Raw genomic sequence first — 12641 nt, forward strand, 5'->3', positions numbered from 1 at the left:
AGGTCAAGCATTACTCAAGTCCTCCTATGGTGCAAGCTGAGCCACAATACTAAAACGAAACAAAGATAGCACCAATCTTACGTAAGAAGACAGAGGCAAGAATCCTACATAAAATACCAAGGGACGGAATTCAGCATCTGAAAGGCCAGGTGCGCCACCATCCTAAGACTGCAAAGGTGATTTGTAGTTGAGAAATCGACTCAACTTCATTGCTTGTAGGCTGCACACGTGTTCACCTTCTCTGAAGTCACGACGCATCTTCCACTTGGCGACATCTTACATTTAAGCAGTATTCTGTTTCTTTCTCAGGAGTACACAAAACAACACACATTTACAGTCCAAGATGTCTTAAGTTCAGTGAAGTACAGTAATGTGGAAACCACACATGAAAAGGTGAAACACAAAAGGAAAATCGTCTCAATGGATGTGTAAAAGGCATTTGATAATATTCAAGACCTTTTCCTGATTTTTTAATCCAGGGCTCTTCCTTAACATGACATGGGGCATCTATTTCGAAACGAGAGTCGCCTTAACAGTTAAACGTGGAACATCATGGGCATCCCAGTTAGAACCAGGAACAGAAAGATCACACACAGTACCAAGACGAGGGTCGTCTGCTGTGGCGCTTTCGACCACTCCACAAAGCCCTGAAACAGAAACAAAGAAAGAGGATAAGTATCAGCCGGGGACAGTCACCTAATAGCCACTATCAGCCACCTAGTCGCTTGCAGAAAGGGGATTACAGGGCTGGGAATGAAACAGTTCATCGGGGATTCCCCTGGCGGCCCAGTGGTTAAACCTCCATGCTCCCAGTGCGGGCGGCTGAGGTCTGACCCCTGGTCAGGGAACTGGATCCACACGCCACAACTAAGAAGCAACTGAGAATTCACACATGCAACTGAGACCCAGTGCAGCCAAATAAAAAAACAAACATTTGAAAATTTGAAAAAGAAAAAGAAATAGCGTGTCAGCTGTAGAGCTGTTTTAATTAAAAACCCTGCAAACGCCTGGATGGGAGGGGAGCTGGGGGGAGAATGGATGCATGTATACCTGTGGTTGAGTCCCTTCCCGTTCACCTGAAATTCAGCATTGTTAACTGGCTATACCCCAGTACAAAATAAATAGTTCAAAAAAAAAAATCTTTGCAAATTATAGCACAGGGAACTATATGCAACATCTTGTAATAATTTATAATGGAAAAGAATCTGAAAAAGAATATATATTTATGTACAGCTGAATCACTCTGCTGGACACTGGAAAGTAACACATTGTAAATCAACTATATTCCTATAAAAATTTAAAAAGGAAAAACAAAAACTGATAAAATAAAAACAAGTTAAAAACGGGAACTGCTTAGAATCATGGGGCTTCTCAGGCGGCTCAGCGGGTTAAGATTCCACGTGCAATGCATGAGACTCAGGAGATGTGGGTTTGATCCCTGGATCTGGAAGATCCCCTGGAGGAGGGCATGGCAACCCACTCCAGTATTCTTGCCTGGAGAATCCCACTGACAGAACAAGCTGGTGGGCTACGGTCCACGAGGATGCAAAGAGTTGGACAGGACTTACCGACTGAACAACCTGAAGTATCGTTTAGCGCCTTATTCTGTCTACCTGGCTGACTGTGAGCCCCTGAAAGTGGGGGCCATCCATGTCCTGCTCACTGTTGGAAACTCACTGCCTGGCACACAGCAGGTGCACAATAAACAGCTGTGGACTGAGTGAATGACCTCATCCCAGCCCTGGCTGCCCCTGCAACTCCAGCATTCCCGCAAACGTGCCCTACTGCACCCCGCCTCTGCGTCTTTGCCCCCTGCCCGCTCTGCCCGGGGAGTACTAATCTCTAAAACCCCAGGTGTCGTACATCCAGAGAAAAACACGATCCGAAAGGATTCACGCACCCCAGTGTTCACTGCAGCACCGTTTACAGTAGCCGAGACGTGGAAGCAACCTAGATGTCCATTGAGAGAGGAATGGCTAATGAAGATGTGGTCCATAGACGCAATGGAATATGACTCAGGCATTAAAAGGAATGAAATAATGCCATTTGCAGCAACATGGATAGACCTACAGAATGTCATACTGAGTGAAGTCAGTCAGACAGAGAAGGAGATATAGCGTTTCACGTGCCTTATATGTGGAATCTACAAAGAAAATAAACAGCTCATGATTGTAAAAAAAAAAAAAAAAAAGAATAAACGGTACAAATGAACTTACTGACAAGACAGAAAGGGAGTCACAGACTTGGAGAATGAACTCACGGTTCCTGGGGGAAGGGACAGTGAGGGCGTTTGGGGTGGACATGCACACACTGCTACATCCAACATGGATGAGCAAGAAGGGCCTGCCTCCAGCACAGGGAACTCTGCTCGATGCCGCGTGGCAGCCGGGATGGGAGGGAGGTTGGGGGAGAGTGGACACGTGCACACGGATGGCTGAGTCCCTCTGCTGGTACCTGAGACCACCACGTTATTGATCAGCTATAGCTTAGTGCACAATAAAAAGTTTAAAGCTTGGAAAACAAACAAACACACACAACACAACACACTCACAGGTGCGGTGTCGCTTCCTCTCCCGGATATTCAAGAATAAACCCTCTGGGACTCCCCTGGTGGTTGGGTGGCTACGATTCTGAGCCCCCACTGCCGGGGGCCCTGGTTCAATCCTTGGTCCAGGAACTAGATCCCACATGCCGCAGCTAAGACCTGGCGCGACTAACTAAACAAACACTTTTAAGAAAGGATAGGCCTCCTGGCCCACAGAATTACTTTCTTCCCTTGAGCCGTCCCACTGGGAGCCAGCGCTTATTTCTATACTACCAAGGCTGGTTGTCCAGCTTGCCTCCTCCCACCCTATGTCAACAAAGCCTTTTTCTGGCTTGAGCCAGTCCCAGTTGGATTTCTGATATCTGATTGGCAGATGGGATCCTCACATGTTGCCAAGAGTGATTATACGCTTTCTTTCTAATATATAAAATAAATATGTAAATAAAAGAACCACTGTTATTATTTCACATTTTGATGTCTTATGCTCCCACAAAGAACACATTGAGTCTTCCAATGAAAGGAATGCTCGATTATTCTTTTTGGTTTTACTCAGAGTACTTGGATTAAAACACAGCAGGTAATTAGTGGATGGAGTGGTGGATGGATGAGAAGGCAAAGGGGTGGATGAAAGAAGGCACGTCCTTCCAACAGTTAACAAGTAGCAGATGAATGAATGGGTGAGTAGACAGATGCGTGGATAGAAGGATGGGTGAGTGGGTGGGTTGGATGGATGGAGTGATTGCATATGGACGATGAGGATGAGTGGGCACACAGATAACTGCATATATGGATTGATGGAACGTGTGTGTGAATGAGCAGGCAAATGAAAGACTGGGTGAATGAATCAGAAGACAAATGAATGGAGGCTGGGTGTTCAATGGGTGGGTGGATGAATGGATTGGTAGAAGGGTGAGTGGATGGGAGAGTTGATGGATGGATACAGAAGTGGATGGATGGCCTCGGATGGATGCATGGGTGGATGAATGATAGCTGGATGGATTATGATGGCTGGATGGATTATGATGGCTGGATGGATTATGATGGCTGGCTGGATAATGGATGGATGGATGAATGAATGGGTGATGGATGGGTGAATGACGGACAAATGGGTGGATAATGGATGGTTGGATGGATGAATGGGTGATGGATGGGTGGATGATGATGGCTGGATGGATGGATGGCTGATGGCTGGCTGGCTGAATGAATGGGTGGATTATTCATCCATGGGTGGATAATGGATGGATGGATGAAGGGGTGATGGATGGATGGATGGAATGGGTATATGGATGAGTAGGCAGATGAAAGCTTGGGTGAATAAATGAGAGGACAGATGAATGAATGGTTAATTCATGAAGCATTTATGAGTGAAGGGTTGGAGGGTATACATGGATGGAGTTATATCCACCACCTGATACCCTCCACTCCATGTCTGACTGCTACGGAACACGTCCTGTTTCCCACCAGAGACTCGGGGGGCCCACATCCCCAGACAGACTTTCGTGGGGCCGGGAAATTTCAGGCTGAGGAAGGGACTCTGACAGTCCACTTCAGAGAGGGGTCCCATCAAAAGAGGAAGGAATCCCCTGCTCACCTGGGGGTCCTCGGACTCATCGTCCTCCTCCACCGAGCTCCACTCCTGGGGAAGCACAGTCTCGGGAGAAGGCAGGTCTGGGCGAGGGCGGGCATGGAGGAGAAAGGAGTCATGAGCGAGCAGGCCCGCTGGGTGGGTGCTGCGTCCTTCCCACTCACCGTACCTTTCCTGCTGACATCCTAACACGCGCACACACACACACACACACACACACACACACACAGAGACACACACACAGAGACACACACACACAGTCACACACACAGAGTCACACACACACAGTCACACACACACACAGTCACACACACACAGTCACACACACACACAGAAACACACACACACACACAGTCACACACACAGAAACACACACACACAGAGACACACATACACACAGAGTCACACACACACACAGAAACACACACAGAAACACACACACACAGAGACACACACACACACACAGTCACACACACAGAGAGACACACACACAGTCACACACACAGAGAGACACACACACAGTCACACACACACAGACACACACACAGTCACACACACACACACAGTCACACACACACACAGAGACACACACACACAGTCTCACACACACAGTCACAAACACACAGAAACACACACACACACACACCACACACACACAGAGACACACAAACGGAGTCTAACACACACAGTCTCACACACACACACAGTCACACACACACACAGACACACACACACACAGAGTCACACACACAGAGTCACACACACACACACAGTCACACACACACACACAGACACACACACACAGTCTCACACACACAGAGTCACACACACACAGTCACACACACACACAGAAACACACACACACACAGAGACACACACACACACAGAGACACACACACAGACACACACACACAGACACACACACAGTCACACACACACAGACACACACACAGTCACACACACACACAGTCACACACACACAGAAACACACACACACACACACCACACACACACAGAGACACACAAACGGAGTCTAACACACACAGTCTCACACACACACAGTCACACACACACACAGACACACACACACAGAGTCACACACACACAGAGTCACACACACACAGACACACACACAGTCACACACACACACGGAAACACACACACACAGAGACACACACACACACAGTCACACACACACACAGAAACACACACACACAGTCACACACACACAGTCTCACACACACAGAGTCACACACACACACGGAAACACACACACACAGAGACACACACACAGACACACACACAGTCACACACACAGAGTCACACACACACAGAGACACACACACACAGTCTCACACACACACAGAGACACACAAACGGAGTCTAACACACACAGTCTCACACACACACACACACACACACCACACACACAGAGTCACACACACACACACAGAGTCACACACACACAGAGTCACACACACACACACAGTCACACACACACAGTCACACACACACAGAGTCACACACACACAGACGCACACACAGTCACACACACACACACACAGAGACACACACACACAGTCTCACACACACAGTCACAAACACACAGAAACACACACACACAGAGACACACAAACGGAGTCTAACACACAGTCTCACACACACACAGACACACACACAGTCACACACACACAGACACACACACACACACAGTCACACACACACAGAGACACACACACACACAGTCACACACACACAGTCACACACACAGAGTCACACACACACAGACGCACACACAGTCACACACACACACACACAGAGACACACACACACAGTCTCACACACACAGTCACAAACACACAGAAACACACACACACACACACCACACACACACAGAGACACACACACACACAGTCACACACACACAGTCACACACACACAGACACACACACACACACAGTCACACACACACACAGAGACACACACACACAGTCTCACACACACAGTCACAAACACACAGAAACACACACACAGTCACACACACACACAGAGACACACAACCGGAGTCTAACACACACAGTCACACACACACACACACACACCACACACACAGAGTCACACACACACACACACAGAGTCACACACACACACAGTCACACACACACAGAGACACACACACACAGTCACACACACACACAGTCACACACACACAGTCACACACACACACAGTCACACACACACACAGTCACACACACACAGTCACACACACACACTCCATGTACTCCATGTGGTTCAGGCGGGGTGGAGAGAAGAAGAGACCTGAGTTCTGATCCCATTTCTGCCACTAACTACCCAGAAGACTTAGACGGAGTCGCCTGATGTGACTCACCACCTGAGCCTCTATTCCACCTCCTGGTGAATGGGCACGATAGTTCCTTTTCTACAGGCCTCTGGCAAAAACCGAGTGAGGGAGCAGAAGAAAAAGCCACAGAGTTAAGCCAGGAGGATGGAGGCTTCCCCAGCTTCCAGCCTCCAGTGACGAAATCTCCCCACATTCGAATCTCAACATTCTTGTCACCCGTCAACTGCAGAGAACCTGGGGTGGAACCAAAGATGGGTATTTCCCGTTCTTTGGCACCCAGGTCCTGCCAGGAGCCCTAAACCTCCTCCTCACTGCTGGAAGTGACGTTTCTGTCCCCCCACCGTGGTCCCAGGCCTGCTGATCTCCCGGGGAAGAAGGAAGAGCCCTTTCGTGGTGGAAGGTTCGGCCGTCACTCTGCGGTGGGGGTGCCATCCGGGCTGTCCCCGTCTCAGCAGATGACACCACCCTCTGTACACCCACGAGCTGCTAGGTGGCCAGGAGAGGCTGAACAAGTGCTGAGACCTGGGGTCCTCCGTGTCTTGTTTGTCCTAAGAACTCTTCAGCCACCCCGATGAGAATAACCCTGAACAGCCTGCTGGAGAGACGTGGCCACGCGTCAGCGCCATCAGCCACCCAGACACCCCAGAAAGGCCGTCTCAGCTGCACCAGCTGCCTTTCGATCCACTGCGGCTGCACCGCGGGAGCAAACGCAGGCAGGGGCAGCCGAACCATCCCGAGGCCACGTGTGTTGCCAACCGCAGAATCGTCGACAGACAATGACTGTGGCTTTGGGCTGACTTGTTACACAGCAGAAAGCTGACTGACACAGGCTCCCTGAGAAATGTGCTGAAAGCAGCAGCGGGACCAAGCCCCCTTTCCCCAGGCTCTGCCACGGCCTCCGCCGCCCCCGCCTCCCCCACGACCTGGCCTCACCTCTGTCCTCGCCGCCGCAGCCGGAGGCCCCGACCTCCACAGCCACCCAGCCCTCGGTGAAGGCAGCACGCTTCTCCCAGGCCTTGTTCTCCCGAGGCAGCAGCGTCTTCGCCCTCTCGGGCTCCAGCAGCCCCCGGATCTGCTCAGGTCTGAGGCTCTGCATCTCTTCAGAATGTGGAACTTGAAGGACAGGCCACTTCTCCCCCCGTTCCAGGGTCCTGCTGAGCTCCCCAGGGAACAGGAGTCGGAACCTGAGGACTGACAGACATCGGTCACTCAGCAAATATTCGCAGGGTGTCAGCCCTGTGCCAGGACAACTCCTGGGTGCCAGAGAAACAGAGGATGAGAAGATTAGACAGCATCAGCGGCGAGTGGACATGATTCTGAGCAAACTCCCGAGGACAGTGAAGGACAGGGCAGCCTGGTGGGCGGCAGTCCGTGGGGTTGCAAAGAGTCGGACGCGGCTGGGCGACCGAACAGCAACTAGAGAGATACAGCAGAGAGCAGAACACAGCGCCCCTCTCGGGACGTGCATGCTAGAGGCGGGGGTGGGGCAGAGAGACAGTATGTCAAACGATGACAAGTGCTCTAGAGACAAATAAAACAAGTAAGGGAACAGGGAGCTTAGAGAGGATGGCCAGAGGGTGGTGCAGGCAAGCGTGAAAACTCACACACACACACACTCCACAACCAAAGCACAGACCCAGAAGCTTTTAGCAAAAGAGAGCACCCCTGCCCCCGCCGCCATAACCCCTCTGGCTGCAGAAAGAAGGACCCCAGTCTTCCCTCGAGCCCCCTGCAGCCTTGACTTTCTCCTCTGTGATCATTACGGAGAAGGAAGAGGAGGAGTATTTGACAGACAAGGATTAAAAAAAAAAAAAATCTAATTTAGAGACTTCCATGGCGGCCCAGTGGCTAAGATTCCGAGGTTCCGATACGGGGGGCCAGGGTTCCATCCCCGGGCAGGGAACCGACCCACACACCACAACTAAAGATCTGCATGCCGCAAACCCTGAGTGCTGTGACGAAGGCCTGGCATAGCCAAAAATATATAAATAAATACTTCTTTTTTCTTGTCTCCTCCATCCCCCGCCCCCTCACCTGCATTCTCTCCACTTCCCATGCCTTCTCACCCCTCAGTTAAAAACACACGGTTCATTACGTCTCATATTAAAGCCAAAATACAATGTCAGCAAGGACCTACGGAGCGGTACGGGGAACTGGACTCTGTTCTGTACCAGCCTCGATGGGAGAAGAAGAGACACAGGTACAAGTGTAACTGAGTCACCTCCTTCAACGCCTGAGACCAACACAGCACTGCGAACCGGCTGCACCCCAGCATGAGGTGAAAATTAAGCAGCCCAAAGCAATAAACACTACTCCCTACCAGGGCTGTCTCGCTACTAGCCAACGCTAGCTTTTGCTTTTGTTTTCTTGGGAAACGTCCGTGCCCACAGCCTCCTTTCTGCACCCCCTCCACACTCCCCAGCCCACAACGCAGCTGCAAACGGGCAGCCCCAGGGTCTCACCTGGCCCCACCGCCTGTGCAGGTGGCTTACACGATGTCTTCAAGCTTTGGAAATAATTATTGGCATTTTAAAATGTGGACGATGTCAACTGCAAATACAGATTTCCAGTGTTTTCTCCAGAAATCAGATGATGGGGGCTCTGGGCCCGCATCCTCACTGGGCGGAGTGGGGTGGCTTGTCCACATAGAGCCCTACACAACTCCACCACCCGTTTCGTCTCGCCACGCTCGCCTCCGCTGAGACTTCCTCATGCTTCCCTTACAGTAGAGGATGTCTTGGACCCGATTTCATTTTCACAAGAGTGAAAGTAAAGGACAAGGAGGAAGGGGGCTCTCGATCTATTTTTTTACACTCAGCCTGCTCATATGATCTGCTCGACTGCATGCGGGATCTTAGTTCCCCCACCAGGGATCGGGCCTGGGCCCTCTGTTTCGGGAACCTGGTGTCTTGGCCACTCAACACCCAGGGAACCCTGTGCTCCTTTTTAAAGTGATTGTTCAGGAGGATACTCGGTGGGTTGCATTGTGCAAGGTGGGTAATACATGCAACGCCCTAGAACAAGAACACAGAACCAGCTTGTAGCCTCTCGAGGTAAATGATCACATATCAAGCAGTTAACCCTGTGTTTTAGCTGAGGGGTAAGAAGGCATGGGAAGTGGAGAGAAAGCAGGTGAGAGGGTGGGGGATGGAGCAGACAAGAGTCCCCCGACCCAAGTCAGAAGATGAAGAACAGGATTCATGGAGGAGGAGGGAGGGGCCCAGGACAGAGAGAAATCTGCGGGTGTGACAGGGCTGTGTGCGTGTGAATTCACACCTAAGAGCCTCAAGTATTATCTTATCATATTATCACAGTGACCGGTCTTCCTCTGAGAAGGACGGACCACGACACTATCGCAACCAAGCCGGCCCCGCCATTGGCTTTGGTAGGTGTATGACAATCGATTGTCATCTTTATTGCCGCAATGTGTTAAGCGTTGTATACTGGGTACTATCTAGTTTGTTTCAGGTGGAAAGTATTCTTTGAGTTTCCACTTTGAATGTATTTGGACTAAACAAAAAATAAACTACGGATGTCTGAAAAAGGGAGGAAGAGGAAGACGGAGACGCAGTAACCATCACCATCACCACAGTAAAGTAACATGCAACCGCCGCTTCCTGGCGCAGCCCCCGGGAGAACTCCGCCTCTTTCTATAACCTAATCCCCGCCGCCGGCTGTTCTCCGCGGCCCGCAAATCTGTTCTGTTACAGACGGGGAAGGCCCTTGATCAAAGGCACGCAGCTAACAGGGGCCAGGCAGGGACCCTACACCGGACCGACTCCAGCGCGCGCGCTCCTCGCCCGTGCAGGCGGTACGCACGCGCCCAGGCAGACACTCGGCGCACACACGCTCCCGGGCGCACGCGCGGGCACACAGGGACGGCGCGGTTATCACGCGGATCCCGCGAGTCAGACCCGGGACCCCCGCCAGCCCGGAGCACCCACGCACGCAGCTGACGCTCCAGGCAGGCAGGGCGGTTCCCGGTTCCCCCGTGCGACCCGCAGGAGGCAGGCAGACAGGGCGGGACGGAGAAACTGGGCGAACCGCAGCCCCAGCCCAGCCCACTGCCACTCGCGGGACCTGGACACTCCCCCGCCCCAGACCCACACCCCCTGGGGCGCTCCTCGTCCTCACCCCGTGCGCATTCACCCCGGCACGCAGCACGCTCACACGCGCGCGTCCCCGGCCCGCGTCCGACCCCCAGCCCCTTTCCCCCGCCCGGCTCCTGCCCGCGGGGTCCCTCGGAGGACTCACCCGCCCCGAACACACCCAGTCCAGCGCCGCAGAGCTGGCGCCGCAGGGGCCGCGGCTGCGCAGACGCGGAGGCTGCGGGAGGTGGGGAAGTCAGAGCCGGCGAGCGGCCTTCTCCCCTGCGGCCCCCACCTCCCGGGGAGCCGGCGCCTGCAGGGGGCGGGGGAGAGCGGAGGGGCGACGGCGACCACGTGTCAGCAGGGCGGCTGGGGGGCTGCGCACGCGGCGAGCGTGGGCCAGAGTGGAACGAGCCTTCCACCCCCGCCGGCTGGGCAGGCCCCCGGCTGCGCAACTTCGCAGGCCTCTAGGTGGTTCCTAGCCTACAACCAGCGCCTGGGGTGGGGGAGGCGGGAGCAGACGGGGCAGGAGTTTGACAGTGCGGGGACCCTGAGGCCAGACCGCCTGCCCTGGCACTAGCTTCTCCTTGGGTGTCTCACCTGTCATTTTGTGCCTCAGCTTCCCATTCTGTTAAGTGGGAAGAGCTATGCTTACCACCCGCCCGCACTGCTCTGAAGGTGAAAAGTAAAGAGTGTATATACTCCGCTCAACAGCTATTAGCTGTGCTTGCTAACTTTCTCAGTCACGTCTGACTCCTTGTGGCCCCATGGACTGTGGCTCACCAGGCCTCTCCGTCCATGGGGTTTCCCAGGGAGGAATACTGGAGTGGGTTACCGTTTCCTTCGTCAGGGGATCTTCCCAACCCAGGGACGGAACCCTCGTCTCCTGCATTAGCAATCGGATTCTCTACCATTGAGCCACCAGGGAAGCCCCTATTAGCTGTTAGCTGCTATTATCATCAGTAATACAATACAGTGAACTCTGCCAAATCGCTCTCCTGGAGGCTATATCAAAACTTAAAATTTTCGACAAAGTCATAATTGGGGAGGGGGTGGAAACAGTCTTTCTTTATAGTCTTATTTTCTCTTTTTTAAAAATTGTTTATTTATTGGACTGCACCAGGTCTTTGTTGTGGCGTACAAACTCTTGGAGTAGCCCCTGCTTGCCACAACTAGAGGAAACCCGTGCAGAGATGAAGACCCAGCACAGCCAAATCAATTACAAACAAAAACAAAAACAAAAAAACCTTGGGCCAGCACATATGACCACCATTCTGGCAGAAGTCGAGTGCTGTTGACATCTCTTCAGGGCTCCATGACTAGCTGAAAATTCATTCATTCATTCATTCGAAAAATAATTTTGAAACAGCTGCTATGTGTTAGATGCTTTGTTTTGGGTGACTAGGCCAGTCAAGCTATATGACTTAATAAAGTTTACATGCTAGTAATGATGTTAGACAAAAGGCCAATAAATTAAAAAATATAAAACATACTTTGTGCTAATTCTATGAAGTATGTAATTGTATTGTACACTTATTGCACAATAAATCCCTGTATTGTAATCGTATTGTACAATCGTACTGTACATTGTACAATTACAATGTGATTGTAACGGTGAGGCCACTTTAGATGGGAGTTGCTTTTTTGGCCATACTTCAAGGCACAGGGATCGTTTTCTGACCAGGGATCAAACCTGCGCCCCCTGCAGTGGACGTGTGGAATCGTAACCACTGGATCACCAGAGAAGCCCGGGCGGTGATCTTTTTTAAGCGGCAGCATTTTGAGCTTAATCCTGAAAGGTGGCAAGGAACCAGTTATGCAAGAATTCGTGGCAGGGAGAGCAGCATGCACAAAGGTCCAGAGGTACAGCAAGGAGGCCAGCGTGACCAGAGTGGTCAGGCAAGGGAGAGAGTGATGGACGATAATGTCAGAGAGGCATCCAGGGTTTTAAAGCCACAGTAACATCTTTGAATGTTATTGTAGGTGTGCTGGGAATCCATGGAGGGGTGTGATATAATACGATTTAAATTTTCAAAACATCACTAAAACTATTATACAAGA

General features: G+C 51.6%; 1 protein-coding gene across 1 annotated transcript; it reads right to left on the reverse strand.

The window, feature by feature from the left end:
* Nucleotides 1-536: 536 nt before the first annotated feature.
* SMIM17 (small integral membrane protein 17) lies at nucleotides 537-7588 on the reverse strand. The gene is made up of 3 exons (XM_065926943.1): nucleotides 7426-7588; nucleotides 4137-4213; nucleotides 537-647 (listed from the first exon to the last, which is right to left on the reverse strand). The coding sequence occupies exons 1-3, from the start codon at nucleotides 7586-7588 to the stop codon at nucleotides 537-539; spliced, it is 351 nt and encodes a 116-aa protein (XP_065783015.1).
* Between the last annotated feature and the right edge of the window lie 5053 nt (nucleotides 7589-12641).

The sequence above is a fragment of the Muntiacus reevesi genome, chromosome 2 (genome assembly GCF_963930625.1).
Source record: "Muntiacus reevesi chromosome 2, mMunRee1.1, whole genome shotgun sequence".
Lineage (NCBI taxonomy): Eukaryota > Metazoa > Chordata > Mammalia > Artiodactyla > Cervidae > Muntiacus > Muntiacus reevesi.

Bases quoted from the DNA above. Each gene is read 5' to 3' on its own strand.
- SMIM17 (XM_065926943.1), bottom strand. From the start codon at position 7,588: ATGCAGAGCCTCAGACCTGAGCAGATCCGGGGGCTGCTGGAGCCCGAG. The intron at 4,214-7,425 runs GTGAGGCCAGGT...GCCCTCGCCCAG, and splicing joins CTGCGGCGGCGAGGACAGAG to ACCTGCCTTCTCCCGAGACT. The intron at 648-4,136 runs GTGAGCAGGGGA...TTTCTGTTTCAG, and splicing joins ATGAGTCCGAGGACCCCCAG to GGCTTTGTGGAGTGGTCGAA.